The sequence below is a fragment of the Barbus barbus genome (assembly GCF_936440315.1).
Source record: "Barbus barbus genome assembly, chromosome: 22".
Lineage (NCBI taxonomy): Eukaryota > Metazoa > Chordata > Actinopteri > Cypriniformes > Cyprinidae > Barbus > Barbus barbus.
This window is the reverse complement of record NC_136750.1, coordinates 19,284,806-19,305,773: the sequence shown is the minus strand read 5'-3', so window position 1 is coordinate 19,305,773 and position 20,968 is coordinate 19,284,806. Positions and strand designations below refer to the sequence as shown.

The 20,968-nt window shown below is 37.0% G+C and overlaps 3 protein-coding genes across 3 annotated transcripts; all 3 read right to left on the bottom strand.

The window, feature by feature from the left end:
- Positions 1-128: 128 nt before the first annotated feature.
- LOC306888735 (synaptotagmin-2-like) lies at positions 129-4,688 on the bottom strand. The gene is made up of 7 exons (XM_079447156.1): positions 4,582-4,688; positions 4,113-4,308; positions 3,394-3,470; positions 2,757-3,164; positions 2,570-2,689; positions 2,381-2,492; positions 129-972 (listed from the first exon to the last, which is right to left on the bottom strand). The coding sequence occupies exons 2-7, from the start codon at positions 4,285-4,287 to the stop codon at positions 665-667; spliced, it is 1,200 nt and encodes a 399-aa protein (XP_079303282.1). The 5' UTR covers positions 4,288-4,308; positions 4,582-4,688; the 3' UTR covers positions 129-664.
- A 524-nt stretch (positions 4,689-5,212) lies between these two features.
- Positions 5,213-8,630, bottom strand: LOC306888311 (C-signal). The gene is made up of 6 exons (XM_079446526.1): positions 8,375-8,630; positions 8,030-8,081; positions 7,415-7,602; positions 7,158-7,316; positions 5,969-6,079; positions 5,213-5,856 (listed from the first exon to the last, which is right to left on the bottom strand). The coding sequence occupies exons 1-6, from the start codon at positions 8,519-8,521 to the stop codon at positions 5,743-5,745; spliced, it is 771 nt and encodes a 256-aa protein (XP_079302652.1). The 5' UTR covers positions 8,522-8,630; the 3' UTR covers positions 5,213-5,742.
- A 149-nt stretch (positions 8,631-8,779) lies between these two features.
- Positions 8,780-16,569, bottom strand: got2a (glutamic-oxaloacetic transaminase 2a, mitochondrial). Its single transcript, XM_079446525.1, has 10 exons — positions 16,254-16,569; positions 14,256-14,412; positions 13,618-13,746; positions 13,464-13,523; positions 13,062-13,223; positions 12,774-12,878; positions 12,390-12,540; positions 10,744-10,909; positions 10,508-10,658; positions 8,780-10,391 (listed from the first exon to the last, which is right to left on the bottom strand). The coding sequence occupies exons 1-10, from the start codon at positions 16,334-16,336 to the stop codon at positions 10,269-10,271; spliced, it is 1,287 nt and encodes a 428-aa protein (XP_079302651.1). The 5' UTR covers positions 16,337-16,569; the 3' UTR covers positions 8,780-10,268.
- Between the last annotated feature and the right edge of the window lie 4,399 nt (positions 16,570-20,968).

Here is a 20,968-nt window from a genome sequence, read left to right as displayed (position 1 = left end):
TTTCACCACATTGAACAATCCCTAGTAAAGTTCGTACTTGTAGGTTTTTAAACACCATCAGCAGTGTCAGTGAAGGGCATGCTTGAGATGAAGAGACATGTGGTTTGAAAATGAAGAAAAATCAAGGTAAATTTCACCATTTTATTGTGCGTCATTACCAAACATCTCTAAATTAAGCAAAGAATGTGAATACATCTCATTTGCTTTAAGAATACAGTAAATGGCAGCAATGAAATTAACCTTAGCAATTCAAAATAGTCAGACATTGTATTCAAAAATTGTTTTAGATTTCCACCATATGATGCTATTAAACACAGTTCAGTGTTTGAGATTCCTGTGCTGATGTTCTATGTACAATAACAAACTTTATACATGTATCTCCACTGTCTTATAGATTATATTTTTAGCTGAAAAAAAAAATAGCCTACTAGTGAGTGTGAAAGTGAGTTTTAAGTCTACTGGGCCAGAAGTAGAAACACACACATATAAACCTATATTGCTTTTGTAAGTGTTTTAACCCCAATGAGCAACCAAATTTAACATTTTATTTTCTTGACAGCACACATTTCCTCATTCCAACCTGAAACAGACACAAAAAGTTGGAAGTAGGCTACGACCTGCCACCTGGAACTGGAGGCGTCAATAAACTTGAGATGTAGGCTATTCAGATGAAGATTAAATGCCACTTAGCGATTGGCTGTCGTAGTGATTGCATCATCAGTTTCCAGTGCTCATTTTCGAAGGTTTTGCCTTTTTTGATGTGGATGTGACCAATCAAACGCTTGGAAGACTTCTTTGAAGAATGAATTTCGTAAACAGACACTATAATGGTGCACTCTCTAATCTGTTGATCTGGCAACACAAAGGTCAGGACCTCATTGAACACAGTCACCTCCCAATGCTTCTTCTGTTTAGTCCTCTGATGTCGAAGTTTGCAGTGGTTGTAGGTAACGCTGGTTTTGGCATAGAGAACTGTGATACAATCAACAAACAGTTTAAAGATCATTTAAAAGTAATTTTACAAGATTTATTAAGCTAAGTTAATGTTAAAATGTAAATAAACTTTTGTTCGTTGTTAGTTCATAATGTATTAATTAATAAATTCAGTTCAGTTCAGTAAGGGAAGATTCATCGGTACGCCAGTATAATTATGACTGGGTCATTCGTTTGGATTTGTTTGGAATTATTTTCAATTGGCGGAGCAAAAATTGATAAATTGGCAAATACTTTGTTTTTAAATGGAAGTTATTCAATATTAACTTGTTAAGTATGGAAGCCTTTTTCCGCCACTGAATAAAAAAAAAAAAGGTAATGCGACTTTCTCTCACATTTCTGACTTTTTTTCTTCTCACAATTGCAAGTTTACATATCGCAATTCTGACTTTTTCTCAGAATTGTGAAATATAAACATTGAGTTATAAATTCACAGTTGTGAGTTATAAAGTCAGAATAGCAAGATATATACAAGTTTATATCTCACAATTGACTCTTTTTTTTTTCTTCTCTTCACTCTCTGAGGCAGAAGTCTCCAAACTCATCCTTTCTAATCATCCTACTACTTGTCCGCTCAATCCTATTCTATCTTATCTCCTTCAAGCCATTTCTTCTGCAGTTGTACCTGCAATCACTCACATCAACACATCCCTTCACACTGGTGTTTTTCCCTCAGCATTTAGACAGGTCAGGCTCCTATAACCCCACTACTTAAGAAACCCACCCTTAACCCATCTCTTTTAGAGAACTACAGACCAGTTTCCCTTCTTCATTTCATTGCTAAAACACTCCAGAGTCCAGTGGTGGCATGCTTCACACCAGTCAGCTTGGCATTGCACTTGATGTGAGGCTGCTTCCAGCTCCTGTACAGCAGTACAGTTTTTGTGCTGATTTTAATGCCAGTGGAAGTTTGGAACTCTTCAGCTATGGAATCAGCTAAGTGTTGGCAACTTTTATGCACCACGTGCATCAACACTCGGTGACCCTGCTCTGTGACTTTACGTTCTCTTCTGCATTATGACTGAGTTGCTGCTGTTCCTAAACCCTCTCACTTTCAAATAATACCACTTACAGTTGACAGTGAAATATCTAGCAGGGATGACATTTCACAAGCTGACTTACTGCAAAGATTCAGACCTCTTACAGTACCATATTTGAATTCGCTGAGCTTTCCATAATGACCCATTTTGTGTTTGAAAATGCAGACTGAATGCTTACGTGCTTGATGGGTCTGATTGAAACATTTGAATTCAATAATTAAAAGGTGTGTCCCAAATGTTTTGTCAATAGGCGTTATAGAATAAAAATGTATCAGTTTACAGCACAATTAACAGTGCAGTTTATTTCAATTCCATTCATGTATAAGTATACACTCATTATTCCTCACCTTTCTCAGTCTTATTAGGATGACATGCTGTGCGGATCTTCAACACCCCCACCTCCAGCCTCTGAGACGTAGGCATGTATTTCAGAGAGAGCAGTGCCTCACCAACCATATCCTACACAGAAAATGTACCAATTGTTTGTTTTTTTTTATCTCATAATTTCCGATTCATTATACCGGGATAAAACTTACTTTCTTGGGTACTTGCAGATCCTCTCTTAACTCCAGGGGATATGAAAGCTTCAGACTGTTCAGGGGAGCACGGGCCTCTCCTAGAATTCCATGTCTTGAGTATTTATCAAAATCCCTAACCTAAAAGAAACAATCAAAAGTTAATTGATGTGTCACGATAAAATAAGATGCTAGGCCCGTTACATACCTCAAATCTAACAGTGACTCTTGGTACTTCCTCCTCAGCCAGAGTGCAGGAGAACTGATCTCCAAACACAGGATTGCAGCTCTTCTTCACTAGACGTGTCTGCCATTCGTCCAGAACACACTGCATTGAACTCTGCTCCTTATCCTCTCTTTCTGCCCACAGCAACCGCACCCAAACAAACGGGTCCACGCTGTGACTGAAGTCTCGCACAGCTAGATCCTGAGCATCCAGTACCGTCACCACCAGTTTGGACTGCAGCTGATCGTAGAACAGTGAAAAGCGCAGAGATCCCTGGATGTTCTCCTCTTCTAGATCTGCCATGCTAGCTAGATCTAAACTACTGCCCAGGTTAGTGCAAGAGGTGCCAGGGGACAGTCGGTGGCTCAGTTCCTCATAATGAACCTCCATCTGATGGACAGAGTGTGTATCTGGTTTAATTTTCTAGTTATGGTCTTTTTGGATATTTAGAAATACACACACATGGTTGGAATCAACGCCAACAATCTGTGAAACATGTTTTTCATCTATTTAGTTTGATCTAGGTCAGAGCAAGCAAAAACTAAGGAAGCAAATGCTGTAAAAAATGGATGCATTCCAGGTTATGAAGATAATGATGGTTTATGCAAATTAATCTTACCTTAGCGTCATTTGTTTGTGTAGCATACTGAAAACTTCCTCTCTGAGCCGACAGGCCATCTGCTAACAAAACATTCCCTGGAAACAAAAAGATGTTGATAGATATTCTGCATAAACCTCATTAGCATGTCTTCTGTAACTTTTTATTTGATACACTGTTCAAAGGTTTTGGATCCGTAAGATTTTTTATGTTTTTGGAAGTCTCTTATGCTAACCAAGGTTGCATTTTATTTGATCATAAGATCAAAAATTAAATAAAACAATAAAAACAGTAATATTCCAGTCTTTAGTGTCACATGGTCCTTCAGAAATCATTCTAATATACTGATTTAATGTTTATCAATATTTTTGTAGAAACCACAATACCTTTTATTTATTTGATGAATAGAAAGTTCAAAAGAACAATGTATTTGAAATAAAGATCTTTTGTAAAATTATAAATGTCTTTACTCTCCCATCTGATCAACTTAGTACATTCTTTTTCAATAAAGTATTAATTTTAAGTGTTCAACAACAACAAAAATATCTTACTGACCCCAAACTATTGAACAATACTGTAGATATGATAAATAATATAATACCTCTTCTACGATACTGTGCATCTAAGCCACAAATGCTACGTGCTTATCTAAAACTACACGTTCATATTAAAATGTACTAATCTTGTGTAATATTAGGTCAAATATAAAAATCAATCAATTCATTTGCATGTGAATTTACCAGGTCTTCGTGAAACAGGAAACCGTGTACAGTGGCGGTAAATCTGCCATATCAAAAGGCAGAGAGCTATAAGGAAAAGGGCAACAGATGTGCCCAAAATACTATATTCCAATTCCTCTGAGAATGACAGTTGAATTTCTTTGAAGGACAGACCCAAAACGGCAAAGAAAATCATGTCTTTCTGCCATGTAAAGACCTGGAAATGAAGGACATAAAGTTACTTTGTTGGGGTTATGGATATTGGTTGATATTCATATTTAACATGACAAGAATCAGATTTATATAATACTGTATATACTGTTAGTAATATAATATTTTACATAATATACAAAGTAAAAAATTGTAAATGTCTGTGTATTTTGAAATACTGTTCAGAGAAAGAGAAGTGTGGATTCTTGCAGGTTTAGGTGTACTAAATTTATTTTAAAAATGAACGCACTAATAAAAGAACCAAAGACAGAAACCCTACCTTTTCAAGCTTTAATATTCCTCCATTATTTTCACTTTGCGAATAAACTACGACCGGAGCAGATCCATATTGAGACGTAGTTGACAGCGATCACCTGATAGATGATCAGCAAACACAAGGGCAAACCTGTTTGATCACTTGTTCATTCAGGTCTTATTAAACACGCTTCATCTGTGCAACTCTGAAACATAAGATGGATTCGATGCATTTCATGTAGAACTGCTCTCTCCTTCTTTCTTTACACTACACTGTGCAAATTCAATGGCCAGTTTATCACTGCCTGTATCCAAATAGCCACAGCATGTGAGATTAGATAATTGCTTATGGAAAAGAGTATCAGTATTGTAGATGGGAGAACCTCCATTTGCCTCTTAGAGCAAAATAATATTCATAGAAATGTATATGTATATGAAAAAACTGTAGATGATTCTATAATAAAATAAAAACAGTAGATTATGATGCATAACTGTTCTGTGCAATGAGATATAGCTAAACATAAAGATATGGACTAAGCTGAACGGTTTATTTACTGTGTGTATGTGCATGTGTTTATAAGAAAACAGTTTTGTCTTGAAATTTGTGTAAAGAAATAACATACTATTCTGCCAACAAGAGATCAGAGTATTCAAATCTGTTACAGAATACAGCTTTATTCATACATATACAGTTTTATGATTTAACAATCATGGCAAACTCATTTAATGTCAGTACAGTCTTTAATATGAAAAGCCATCTACCACACATTTTTATGCTTTACAAAGCTATAAATAAATAATAAATAGGCTAAAATGTAGTCTTTTCTGTAGGACTGTCATACCCTGCAGTATTTTACAAAGCTTAAATTCTGAATGTTATTTACAATTCTGGCTGTTTTTTGCAGAATAAGTGGTGAAAATATTGTTTATTATTTACCAGACAAGATGTTATCATTATTTCAGTGCTTTTAATGCTGATATGTCACAATTTAATCATGATCCACTCTTATTGCTGTCACATTCACCATCCCAAATATTAAAATAACATTTCATAAGCAGGGAAAATAAAAATAACCCTGAACAAGAATGTTGATTATTAAATATGTAAATATACATACAGTACATACATGTATAGCAAAACAAAAATAACGCCTCTATTACTCGCATCTAAAAAACATCTGCAGCATCACCAGGGTAGTTGTTCACCAGTATAGTGAAGAAATGACCCGTGATCCTTTTCGGTCAATCCACCAATCACAGACAACACACAGGAAATGCTTTCCTCAGGGCTCAATGGTGCCTGTATACAAAACAATCAACAAACCACAAGAGATTATCTCACTTTTTAGACCTTTTGTAGCAATTTGCTTTGCAGATAGCTGCGATGAAGAACAGATAAGAAAGAGACTCACTTCAGGGCCACCCATATCAGTGCGTACCCAGCCTGGGTGCAGAGCCATACACAGGATCCCATCTGCCTCCAGGTCCACTGCCAAGCATCTGGTGACCATGTTCAGTGCACTCTGACACAAAGCAAATGCAACTCAGTATCTCAACTGATGTATTCACAGACATACTATTATATCATACAGAAAACTATGAAAGCCTGTTTTCACCACAGAATTAAAAAAAAAAGGAATTGCAATATATTTTTATATCTCAGTTTCTCACAATTCCAAAAAAAGTGAGAATTGCAAGATACAAGAAATTCAGGGTTTTTTTCGTGCGATCTCAAGTTTGTATCTTGTAATTCTGACTTTTTAAAAATAAATTCTGAATAAAAAAGTTAGAATTGTAAGATAAAAGGTTCACGATTGCCCTTTTTTTCCATTGCGGAAACAGGCTTCCGTAGAAAACTGTGCTTCAACAAAAGAATTAAAGCGATAGTTCACCCAAAAAATAAAAATTCTGTTATTAATTACTCACCCTCATGTCATTCCAAGCCCTAATGACCTTTGTTCATCTTTGAAACACAAATTAAGATATTTTTGATGAAATCCTGGACCTTTCTGACCCTACATAGACAGCAAGGGAACTACCACGTTCACAGCCCAGAAAGGTAGTAAGGACATTGTTAAAATAGTCCAAGTGACGACAGTGTTTCAACCATAATTTTATGAAGCTATGAGAATATTTTTTTTTGTGCGCAAAGAAAACAAAAATAACTTTATTCAACAATTTCTTCTCTTTCGGTCAGGATCCACCACCACTCACAAGAGTACCATGACGCAATACAAAAAGTGACTTAAATACAAATAGTATTCTCGTAGCTTCATAAAATTAAGGTTAAACTACTGATGTTACATGGACTATTTTATCAATGTCTTTACTACTTTCTGGGCCTTGAACAGGGTAGTTGTGTTGCTGTCACTTAGATATATCTTAATTTGTGTTCCGACGATGAATGATGGTCTTCTGGGTTTAGAACGACATGAGGGTGAGTAATTAATGACAGAATTTTCATTTTTGGGTGAACTATCCCTGTAAATGTTCATGAATATCCTAATTGACTTTCAGCGTAAACTCTTATATTACTTTATCCCTTCCCTGGGAATTAAAAGTTTTATCTTGACATTACGCTCCAGGAACACTACCACAAACCTTTGATGTTCTGTATGGGTACCATTTGAAGGTGTTGGAACGATCACCCCAGTACAGCTCGATTGAACCCAGTAAAGACGTCATATTGATGACTGCTGCTCTGTGGATGCCCATCCCTGTGCCCTTTGCAGCTGCTCGCTTCAGCAGTGGGAGCATGGCCTGCATGACAATTCAGTAAGTCAGAACGTTTTCAGACATTTGTGTTGAGAGAAGATATGTGTGCATATTGCGTCTAGATTTAATTTGAGAAGTGAAACCTTGGTGATCATCAACGGGGCAACAGAGTTGGTATGGAAATTTTCCAACATCTTGTCTGCAGTCACTGTCTCAAGGTTGGCATCAACATTAATTCCAGCATTGTTGATGAGACAGTTCAGACCCTCCTCTTGAACGAGCTGTTCCACCTCAGATGTAGCTCTTTCTATACTCTCCTGACATGTAACATCTAGCAACAGAGACGTCCACAATTAGAGTCAGATAAACTAACGGTTCAAAACTGGTGTCACCAGCCAAAAATGAGTAGCTAGTTCTTTTTTATTTATTTTTCCCGCAGAGGGGAGAAAAACTAGGCAACATACATGCCCTCATCCACTAAATCATTAAGAAAAAATAAAATAAAAATTAAGGTAAAAGAAAATCAGACTCTTCCACATTTACATTAAGTTTAAGGCAGACACATTTGTTGTTGTTTATGTATTTAAAGTAGTTCACGGTAATATTAATCCTTTAATTGATCCCTTTAGAGATTATTTTTATTATTTATTTTTTGGAACAATAAAAATGTGTGTTGTGTTAGCTCGCCACCTAATGTCCAATAAAAACTGGGTCATGAAGCAAAACCAGTTGATCCACACTAGCGCTTTAGTACTTACCCAGTTTAATAATGTGTACGTTTTGATGTTCTTCTGCCAACATTTGCAATTCCTATAAAACAAAACAGGTCTTTTAAACTATTGTAAACTTTTTTATTTTATAATTATTACACGTGTGGCCTTTAGGTCCGCGTAATAATTAAGCTACATGAAATATCTATTCTTTTGAAAATTAATTTATCACTATAAAGCTAAACAATATGTAACCTAACCTAAAATGTTAAGTAGTGCATGTTGACCGTAGTTCTCAACTACGCATGTGCACGCTCTCCTTTAGCTGGGGCCGGTTTCTAATGTTTTTATAGTAGGCCTAAAGCAAATACTACTGTCTGCTCACAGCATTACCTTGGCTCCATCTGGATTGCGAGCAGTAGCGATAATCTTCCCGGGAGAGAAGCCTCCTATTGCTAGACTCTCAACTATCTGCAGCCCGAGGCCTCGACTGGCTCCGGTGACCATTAGGGTTGAACAGTTTTTAAACGCATGAGTCATTTTGTCACTTTATTCGAGAGCACGAGTTTAATTTTCCAGTCGTGAACGAGGCGATTCAAGTTGGATGACAGTACCGTCACGTGATCCGGGAATCAGCTGTCTTCATTGCGTCACCACAGTCGGCTCCGCTTCACCATACTTATTTTAAGTATTGATTTGGCAGATTTTATATTTAATTTGATGAATATTAATTATTGCTTTACTTTAAAGGATGTTACCTTGTATTATGAAAATAAAAGCAATAAGGATCTAGAATTTACTGTTAACCTTTTTATTTTATTAGCAAAATTTCACATAAACAAAAAATTCTTAATTCATCTCCTATGTTAAATTTGCTTTGTTCTGACTTTGAATTTTATATTTCTTCAATAAGACTGTCAAAAAACAAAAAGTCTGTGAAATGTTTAAAATGCTATGATACACTCTTCAATCCCCCTGGTATTTTGTAATATCCTTATTTGTTAAAATTGAATATGAGCTATGCTTTTATTTATTATTTACTTTTTCTTTTGTCTTGTTCGTTTATATTTTTGTGTTCTTATCTGTATGTTACCTTGCTTTGCAATTAAAAAAGAAATACTTATTTTAAGTAACTTATGAAACACGATCATGTGACCCACAGAATTATGTTTACATAAGCTTTCCCTGAAAAAATAAACACTCGAGTTTTCGTTGAGCTCACCTTTATTCTTTTGTTCATTGTTTAAACAGTCATTACTCGTGACTTTTCGATGTCTGTTCCGGAGAACTTCGGGAGAAATTTCCTAAATTTGCTTTAGGAACACAATAATTAGTTGTATATTTGAACAGTTTTTCAAAACTGGATAATCCTTACAAACTTGGTATGTTCGCATATTCAACATCCACACACACAAAACACAAAGCATGAATTAACCTCTGAAATATCAGTTAGACTTTCTTCAGTTTTCATTCCAAAATTAATCTTAATTCAATTTTGTCCACATATGCAGTGACAATCATGAGTTTAATGGCCAGGACAAAACACAAAATTAGTGTGAATGCCTAATGATTTATGAAATGTTTGACATTTGGAATTACAAGACAAGTGCGCAAAATAAATGTATATTAAGTTACACCAGAACACATGTGGTGCATGCATTATGGACAATCTATCATTACTAGTAATGAGCTTTCGATGCAGTATAGAATAAGTGCCTTACAGTCATAAGAAAAGCTAAGAACGTGTTATGGCTCAAGAAGACCTTTGATGCCGAATCATTAGTTTGATAAGTGCTCCTCTAGGTGAAATGACCATGGTAAACTCGTTACAGTCCTTCAAAGATTTTGCAATTAATATCCAAACATGAAATCTGGTTTACTCCTATCAATGATTTCTCTAACTTAAAGCATATGGGGTAATATTTCAGTCACTCTTATTTAGTTATTGGTTTGAAAACAAAAACATAATTTTTAAATGTCATTAACTGTTCTATCGGAACATTTTGTACCATCAAAAAAAAAAAAATCAGTTCTGACAGGAAATCACGATAAGCGATATCCTTTAAAGCTTGTTTTTATAACTTTGAAAGGAAGAATCCTGCACTTAATTTATTGTGGGGCTCACATTCAGAGTCAACATTAATAATAGCAAATCAAGTGAACTGGAAGTATACAGTAGTCGTATTTCATATCTGGTCCTAAAAGACATGCAGCAGAAGACTTGAAATCATCTAAATTACTTTCTCTTGCTCTCTGTCTGCTACAACTACAGTCTCCGGTGCCAGCTTCACTTGGTAACAGCGTGGATGGCGTGTGCCAGATATCCCACGTTTGCAGACGTCACACCAGCCACAGAGATCCGGCCGTCTTTCGTCATGTATATAGAGAATTCATTCATCAGACGCTCCACCTGACAAAGAGCCGTAAAGAAGACAAGCAGAGAAAAGCCAGTGAGAAAGAAGGCTGGTACTGAAAATAGCGGCGGCCTTATCAGAGATTCCCAGAATGCACTTTCACTTGACTTGCCTGCTCCGGTTTGAGTCCGGTAAAGCAGAACATTCCGATCTGGTCAATGACATGCTGCCAGTTGTGAGTGGAGCCCTCCTTCTTCAGGTTCGACACAAGCATCTCCCTCATCTTAATGATACGGTCGGCCATGTCTTTCACCTCCACGAGCCTAATAGAAAAAAGGTAAAGCGACAGTCTGTCGAGCTCAGATCTCATTGGCTGTGTTTGTGATGGGACTTTATCGCAGGACTCACCATTCTTTGTAGAGTTCAGGCGTGTTGAGAATGGAGGCGGCGATACGAGCCCCATTCATAGGGGGGTTGGAGTACATGGGCCGTATGAGAATTTTCAGCTGGGATTCCACACGCTTAGCCTCTTCACCGTCCTTACAGACCACCGTGAAGCCCCCTACACGCTCACCTGAAGACACAAAGGTACAGAGCACTGACTTTCCTACTCTTAAATATTATTAATATTCCAGTTAAAACAAACATTACATCTCTCAAAATATGATAAATTTACACAAGAAGCAACACAGATTTTGTTTCACTTATTTATAAGTTAAAAACTAGTGAAAAAATTGAACTAGTGTAATAAAAAAACAAAAACAAAAAGCACTAACACTGCCATTCAAAAGTTCGTGGTCAGTCAGATTTTATTATTTTTTTTAAAGAACTGAATACTTTCATTCAGCAAGGAAGGATGCAGTAAATTGATCAAAAGTGACAGCGTAAAGACATTTATATTGGTCACAAATGATTTGTATTTCAAATAAATGCTCTTCTTTTGAACTTTCTAATAATCAAAGAATACTGGAGAAAATGTAGTTTCCACTAAAATAATAATCAGCCGTTTTCAACATTTATTATAATAAAATATTTCTTAAGCAGCAAATCGGCATGCTATAGTGGTTTTTGAAGGATCACATGATCCTAAAGACTGGAGTCAAGGCTGCTGAAAATTTAGCTCTGCTAAATTTATTTGCCAGTTATCTTAAATTGTAATAAGATATAAAATATTACTGCTTTTACTGTATTTATCAAATAAATGCATCCTTAGTGAGCATAAGAGATATCTTTTAAACATTTTTACCGACCCCAAACTTTGAGTATTCAAATATTCAAGACACAATCAATTAAAACTCTTAGGGTTTGCTAGCACAAACTGTCTTTTGGCATTAAAACTGTACTGTCAAGTTTTACTAAAGACACGCAGTGAAGAATTAGCGCTGAAAAGGCATGGACAGTTATTTTTGCACCTGACCTTATTGAATATGCAAAAGTTATGGAAGGGGAGTATTTAAATGAATCACGCAATGCGTTTTAATAACGTTTGCGCTCGTCAAATTACTGGAATTTACGCCATTATTTAACGCCCCAAAAAAGCATGTCTTAAAATATTTTGCATTTGAAATGGCTGCAATTATTGTTGCTAGGAGGAGGCATCGCAGAGAACAGAGCGCATGGTAGAAGGGAGAGGATTTTTTCCACACGTATTAATTTATTTTGAATGCCAGAAGAACACATTATCTGAACATATCGTTTGTCAAGCCATGTTATTTTTTATTTGCTTCAGGAAATAAAAGACGACTTGGAATACCAGTTCTATCAAAACTTCTAGCAAACCTTAATTTTTGGCCTCCAGCTCTTTTCAAAATACTGTGGCTTCATTTCGTTATTCTTTATTTGCGACTATGCTAATTTGCATTGGTTGATATGTAAATTTCCCCTCTCATCTGCGCTGTTTTGGAATTGCGCTCTCATGCTAATTTGCCCTGTTTAGTAAAACTGGCCATAAAATTATAATATATTAGTGTTAAATATATATGTACGTGTTTAATTTGTAAATAAATGTAATGTGCAAATTGAGTATTTGTTTTAATAAAATATTTGATGCTCACCATACATGCCCATGTTCTTAGCAAAAGACTGGGACAGAAGAACATTGTGCCCCTGCTCAATGAAATAACGCACAGCCCAAGCATCACGATCAATGTCGCCACTGGCAAATCCCTGGTAAGCCATGTCAAAGAACACCAGGAGATTTCTTTTCTGTTGAAATGAGAGCGAAGAAACTTATTATCACTGAAATAGCCATTCATTTGAGACTGAGGACAGTCATTCTTTTATCGGTCCAACTGCTCAAACACAAAGATAAGGCAAGGACAAGATAATATATAAGGGTTTTCCGACTATATCTCTCAGTCACTTTACTGTGTGGGTTTTCTGAGACCATGATTCTCGGTCAGCTGGTATTTTGGACTTTAATTTAATGCCAGAACCACCTTGATCAGAGCGGCCATCTCTTTCCACTGCTCGGGCCTTGGGTCCACTCCTGTGGGATTATGAGCGCACGCGTGCAGAACAATCACACTCTTCTCAGGGATTTTCTGAAAGAGAATATTATTAAATAAATAAATCTTATTTGATTAATAGGACCCCCCCCCCACACTTTAGTAATACTTGACTATGCAAAGAAAAGGGGGATCAGAAGAAAAACAGAGAGCTAAAATGCAACAAACATACAATGTTTATCCCCAATAAAGTACAAGACATGAAAACATTTTTCTTACTGAAATATCATCCAAGGCTCCTTTAAAGTCAAAGCCACAGGTTTTGGGATCATAGTAGGAGTAGGCCTTTAGCTGCATGCCTGCATCTCTGAAGATAGGGGTGTGGTTTCCCCAGGAGGGTTTAGGCAGGTAAACATCCCGGGATGCATTGTGGAACCGTGACTAGCCGAGAAAGTGATTACTTGTGGTAAGTTACATTTTATACATTTTAACCACCTTACAATCAATAACCACCAGACATAACAACAGAGTCAACAGTGATCACCCACTTCTTCAGTAGCCTTGGTTCTAATAAAGTATTGTTCCAAATTGTTATTTAAAAAAAAAAAGAAGTCTTGAAACCAGAACAATCAGATCTAACACAGCACCACAAGCTCAAAAAATTATCTGAAAATAACATGCCATAAAGTTAGCTCCAATACGTAGAGATCCAGTTCCTGAGATAGTCTGGACGGTGATGCTCTGTGGGCAAAGAAAACTGGCAATTAACAATCACATCTAATCATTTAAGAATCAAAAGGCTTCCTTTCAAAATGTTTTGCTTTAAACTACTTACTCTTCCGCTCTTTAAGACCTCATTATCAGGTCCAAGAGCCAGCTGAGCGCAGGCCTTTGAAAATTCTGCCAACCCTCCAATAGGAAGGTACTCTTTATCCAACTTCTTAGCAGCAATCTGGGCCTCAGCCTGACAATACCAAAATCTGTCATTTGTTTTGGGCAGGGATTAGAATATTAAAACTTTATTTGGCTGATTAGAAATGGATAGCATTTTGGACAATTGCTGTTTTAAATGTAGGCCAGCTATTAAAAACAAAAGTCTTAGAAGGTAAAATAGTATACTAAATAGTATACCATGGTGAAATCTAACAAGACAATAGTATAAAGTACACAAATTGTTACATTATAATGAACCAATTGATACATTATAGTTCACCTAAAAATAATGAATCAATTGATACATTATAGTTCACCTAAAAATAAAAATGTATAATTTGTTAACCCTCCATTGTATTTTTATTTTTTTTTCAGAATATGGAAGTTAATGGCTACAATCAACTTTTTGGTTACAACAATCTTCAAACAATTCTCTTTTATGTTTAACAGCTGAAAGAAATTCATTGTGGGTAAGTATGCAACAGAATTTTTATTTTGGGGTGAATCCCTTGAAGGTGTGTAAGATATGTAAGATGGCACCTTTCGGACACAGCTCAGAACAAACGGCTTGCCCTGATCGTCTCTATAAGCTCCTACTCCAAGGTTCATCTTCTTGGGGTTGGTGTCACGCTTGAAAGCCTCTGTGACGCCCAGGATGGGATCAGGGGGTCCCATTTGTACCTCAGTCCACCATGAGCTGAGAAAAAAGACAATTACTCTTTTAAGTTAAGTATTGAGTGCAGGTATGCTGCTCCAGTCACATAGTTATGACTGCATATTGTCATAGGAAACTGATATTTAAGTTAAATCGTATTTTGATATATAAAAGACTAATTGATATTTAAAAGTTACATTTTACTTTCAATCTTGCATAAGCTTTTGGAAGTAACTGAGGTCAAACATTCTTTTAGCGGTGAACTCCAAAGAATGTGGAACAGTGCCGAAGACTTAAGGTCAAACATCTCTAATATTTAAAAATAGACCACCTTATCTTTACACTGTCTGACTAAAACCAATGTGTGTATACATTAGGAGAAATATCTACCCATTCTTTGGACATCTCATTAAAATTTCTCCAAGCTGGATAAGTTTATCATAAGGCGATTATCATTACAGAACTTCTGTTCTTTAAAATGAAAGTCATTTAAATCTTGAACTACACTGTAAGTCTCATTAATGGTGGTAGAGGAGTTTAGCAGTCATGTCTGAACTCAAACCTGGAGTTTAAAAATACCTTTACTCTTAAGCACGTCGCATGTCTTTGTTTGTTCTGACGGATGCTTGGCACACCGTTTCAGAATGGCCAAGTCCTTCTAAATAAAGAATCTGTTAGCTTGCACAGCCAAACAGTAGGTCAACTCTGTAATTACCGGTGTAAAATGGGAGTATAATTCCAATGTAAACCCCACCCACATAAAGTAGTGCAAATACTCCAATGAAAAGAGGTGCACAGTACCCCACCCTCTGCATCAGAACCAATCATGTGTCATGATCACACACTACCCATTTCAACCCGGCTAAATGTCAATCACCTTGTATCAATCAGCAACTAGAACTACAATAAAAACCATACTACGTGCAGTTACTCCTCACTTTTTTGGGTTTGAGACACAATGCTACTTTTTAAAATTCTCAACAACAGGCAAAACATTAATTAATAACAATAATGTAATGTTTAAGGTTTTATGTAGACATGCATACTTCTGACTGAGAACGGGCTGTAGTTATTGGCCAGTTTTGAAGAAGTAGGTGTAATGAGGCATTATCAGAGCATGCTTTTTTGTAGTGTTCTTGCTCAAATCACAGATAATTTCAGTCAAATTATTAAGTACACTCAAAGCTGACAAATAATAAAAAAAAGATATATATAAAGTTTAAAAGCAGAATAATACACAATGTAGATAAAATAATAAGCGGATACAAAAACAGGTAAATAAAATAAGCACATAAAATATGAATACATTTACAAATTAATATGTTCTCGTAGTAAAAAAAAACTTAAATGCACTGCTAGCTAACAAAAAGTTAAGAGAAAATTAAAAAGTATTGTACAAGTAGATAATTATTAGCCTGCAAAATCAATTTAATTAATGAATTTAAAAAGTGCCCTTGCTAAGTGCCTGGCAACCTGCAGCAACAGTGATGTAACTTAATACTTTCAAAAACAGAAACAACAGGAAAAAATAAAAATAAAATAACTCACAGGAGGCTGCTTTGTTTAACACACACTAATCATGCTGTAATGGCACCAAACTAACATAAAAAAAAACAATCTATGAACAACCTTGAATCAGAAGGTAGCCAGTTTTAGGCCTACATCACTAATGTCATTATGAATATTTACAGTGAAAAACATCAATATTTTACATTAATAACCATGTTGAATTATAAACACAAGGTTAATATCTCTCATGTGTTACAGTATATAGTGTCATATTGTAACTTTCAGCGGTTCTGTGCTGCTCTAGTGCTAACTCGCTAGCACAAGCTAACTTGGCAACAGTGTGTTTACACAAGAAAAATAAAGCCTCAAGTTACCTTGCACGGAGCTGTAGGACTGCTAAAACAGGGGCCTGAGCCCCTGCACTAATCAAAATCTTGGTGGATTTCAGCAGGGCCATTGCTGGAAGAGCAGATGACTTGGTGGAAGACAGACGCACACTGGCTAGCGACTTGAACTTGTCTGCTGCTAGTGTTGTTTATAGCGCCTCCAAGGACATTGCATTGCATAGCGGCTGGAGACTAGAGGTAGTACAGAAATGAGAAAGGGATTGGAGTAAACTGAGACGTGGGTTAGGACTAGACAGCAACTAGGAGCAACTGGTCTGATGACATTAATACTAGATTGAAGTGTTCTGTCTATCTCAGCTGGAAAAAAGCTAGAGGGCTGATTTTAGCCAAGTCTTCCAGCATCGTCATATCTGATTTACAACGCGAAATGTTGGGACGTTTTTAAAATTGGAATAAAATGAAAACTAAAAGACTTTCAAATCACATGAACACAACAGAACATCGATGACATAAATGTTTAAACTGAGAAAGTTTACAATTTTATGCACAAAATGAGCTCATTTCAAATTTGATGTCTGCTATAGGTCTCAAAATAGTTGGGACGGGGGCATGTTTACCATGGTGTAGTATCTCCTCTTCTTTTCAAAACAGTTTGAAGACGTCTGGGCATCGGGGTTATGAGTTTCTGGAGTTTTGGTGTTGGAATTTGGTCCCATTCTTGCCTGATATAGGTTTCCAGCTGCTGAAGAGTTTGTGGTCGTCTTTGACGTATTTTTCGCTTAATGATGCGCCAAATGTTCTCTATAGTTGAAAGGTCTGGACTGCAGGCAGGCCAATTCAGCACCCAGACTCTTCTAATACGAAGCCATGCTGTTGTAATAGCTGCAGTATGTGGTTTCGCATTGTCCTACTGAAAAACACAAGGCCTTCCCTGAAATAGACGTCGTCTGGAGGAGAGCATATGTTGCTCTAAAACCTTTATATACCTTTCAGCATTCATAGTGCCTTCTAAAACATGCAAGCTGCCCATACCTTATGCACTTATGCACCCCCATACCATCAGAGATGCTGGTTTTTGAACGTAACGCTGATAACACGCTGGAAGGTCTCCTTCCTCTTTACCCCGGAGGACACGGCGTCCGTGATTTCCAACAAGAATGTCAAATTTGGACTTGTCTGACTAAAAGACTTTTCCACTTTGAAACAGTCCATTTTAAATGAACCTTGGCCCAATGGACAAGACGGTGCTTCTGGACCATGTTCACATATGGCTTCCTTTTTGCATGATAGAGCTTTAGTTGGCATCTGCAGATGGCACGGCGGATTGTGTTTACCGACAATGGTTTCTGGAAGTATTCCTGGGCCCATTTTGTAATGTCAATGACAGAATCATGCCGATGAGAGATGCAGTGTCATCTGAGGGCCCAAAGATCACAGGCATCAACAAAGGTCTTTGGCCTTGTCCCTTACGCACAGAGATTTCTCCAGTTTCTCTGAATCTTTTGATGATGTTATGCACTGTAAATGATGAGCTTTGCAAAGCCTTTGCAATTTGACGTTGAGGAACGTTGTTTTTAAAGTATTCCACAATCTTTTTACACACTCTTTCACAGAAAGGAGAGCCACTGCCCATCTTTACTTCTGAGAGACTTTGCCTCTCTAAGACATCCCAATGAACTTAATTAGTTGCTAGATGTTCTCCCAGCTGAATCTTTTCAAAATGTCATACTTTTTCAGCCCTTTGTTACCCCCATGCCAACTTTTTTTAGACCTGTAGCAGGCATCAAATTTGAAATGAGCTCATTTAGTGGATAAAAGTGTAAAATTTCTTCGTTTAAACATTTGTTATGTTCTCTATGTTCTATTGTGAATAAAAAATTGGCTCGTGTGATTTGAAAGTCTTTTAGTTTTCATTTTATTCAAATTTTTAAATCATCCTAACATTTCCGGAATTCGGGTTGTAGCAGGCTTGTTTTACAGGGGTTTTGACTTCTTTAGCTGGTCAGGCTGGGAGACCAGCTGACCAACCAGCTAAAACCAACAAAACACCAGCATGGCGAGGCTGGAAGATCAGCTTGACTGGCTTAAACGAGCTAAGACCAGCAAATTAGCAAGGTAAAACATAGAAAAGAGTAGTCCTGGCCATTTGAATTCATCTGTACATCTTTTGTGGTTAATTTTAATTATTTACCTGCCCTAAATGTTGTATAAAAGTATCTCGCTATTTTAAAAGTAATATGATATTAAATGTCATGAATAAAAAAGCTCCGCTTTTAACACCATCATTACGGACACCCTTCAGAATAAACTGACACAGCTCTCCGTACTCACCTCCGTCTGTCAGTGGATCACCAGCTTCCTGACAGACAGACAGCAGTTAGTAAAGCTTGGTAAATCCACATCCAGCACTCGTACCATCAGCACTGGAGCTCCTCAGGGCTGCGTTCTCTCCCCACTGCTCTTCTCCCTCTACACCAACGACTGCACATCTAAAGACCCCTCTGTCAAGCTCCTGAAGTTTGCAGATGACACCACACTGATCGGCCTCATTCAGGATGGTGACGAGTCTGCTTACAGACAGGAGGTTAAGGAGCTGGCTGTATGGTGCAGTCTTAACAACCTGGAGCTGAACACGCTCAAAACCGTGGAGATGATCATGGACTTCAGGAGAAACCCCCCTGCACTCCCCCCACTCACCATCATGAACAGCACTGTAACAACAGTGGAGTCATTCAGATTCCTGGGCACCACCATCTCTCAGGACCTGAAGTGGGACAATCACATTGACTCTGTTGTGAAAAAGGCCCAGCAGAGGAAGGCAGCTGAGGTTCAACCTGCCACAGGAGCTGCTGAAACAATTCTACTCCGCCATCATTAAATCCATCCTCTGCACTTCAATAACTGTCTGGTTCAGCTCAGCTACCAAATCTGACCTCAGAAGACTACAGAGAGTAGTCCGGACTGCTGAGCGAATCATTGGTACAACCCTCCCCACTCTCCAAGAACTGTACTTATCCAGAGTGAGCAAAAGAGCTGGTAAAATCACTCTGGACCCCTCACATCCAGAACACTCCCTCTTTGAACTGTTACCGTCTGATCGACGCTACAGAGCTCTGAGAACCAGAACGACCAGACACAGAAACAGTTTCTTCCCTCAGGCAATCCATCTCATGAACACTTGACAATGAAACGCAGAACACACAACTCTATTATTTATTCACCACACTTACTTTTTTATTTATCAAATTTTTTTCATTTCAAATGTGCACATATCAGACCTGTACACACATAATTGTCTATATTATATATTGCCTATTTGCTGTTTTGTACATTGCCTATTTGGATATTTGTATTATTCTTTATTATCTGTGTCCTGTACTGTTGCTGTCTCTCTGTTGCACTGTGGAGCTTCTGTCACTAAAACAAATTCCTCGTATGTGTAAAACATACTTGGCTAATAAAGCTCATTCTGATTCTGATTCTGAAAACATATTGTCTTAAAAGGCCTAATTATTGCTTGTGTATCACTACAGCTTTCGTTTACCCAAATGTGCATAGCATTTCCTTGGTCCAAAACTTTTTTCATTCTTCACAAACTTTACTCTAGTGATCTGACTGAGATCCATGTGCACATTGACAATCTAGTGCTATTATAATAAGTGGCCACTTGGAGTCAATGTTGTGCCACACATTGCAGCAATTTTGGCATACTTGAACCCTTACTATTTAAAGAAGTGTAAATATAAGGCTCACCTCTTACAAGCTTGTCTTGGGATATAAAGGATGATGTCTTTATACTGCAGCTTTAATATAGCAAATCCTCTGCCTACGGATGTTGCACCCTGCAGTTTAATTTCATATGCAGTAAATATTGGCATATCATTACATATTATAATAGTGATGTATCAAATTAACTTTACAATTACTGCCAAAAATGCTTGCCATGTTTTTTTATGTGCAAGAAAAGAATGAATCTGTGTCCCTCAACTCTTATGTATTTAACAGAAGTGACCATTTAACATCCACTCTAGCACTTTTTGCTTGTCCTCTTCACCCCCCTTTTCCCTTTTATACTTTCAATTTTCTGTGAGGCTTATGAGGCTCGCAATGAGCCTCAAGGAAATTAAAGGCTTTTATAATTATATCAGCGTACACTGAGTGGAAGAGAGCATTGGTGGTTCAGTGGTAACATCCTTGCTTGCCTCGCAGGAGATCCAGGGAAGATAAGCTGAGGCTGTTTTTGTCTTAGAAGTTTAGTGTTTGTAGTTGCTGTAAGCTTCATCTTGAGCTTTGAGGCATAGTTTAAAAAGTGGATTCTAAGCCTATTTATGCTGTATTCTCACTTGTTTTGATGCTGTTAATGTGATTTGTTTACTTTAATGAAAATTACTTCGGTACACTGAAAGAAAATTGGTGGTGAAACAGTTTTCACTCAAAAATTGCTAGGTTTCACAAATAAAGACAAAGAAGCAGCAAAAATAATTGAATTAAACATGAAATTTGAAATAGAAAGACTGAAATAGTATTTTCCTGTAAAACATGCTGGTTTTATTTACAAGTGTCTGTTAAAAATATATATTTCAGTTGAAAGAGATCCATTCATTCACACAGAAATGATAGGGGAAATTTGCAGTAGCCAGCAACCAAAATTTTATGAATTAGTGCAAATATTAATTTTAATCCAATGCTGTTCTGAACTAATGGTGCACTTATACCCGGATAAGCTTCATCAAGTCTTAAAA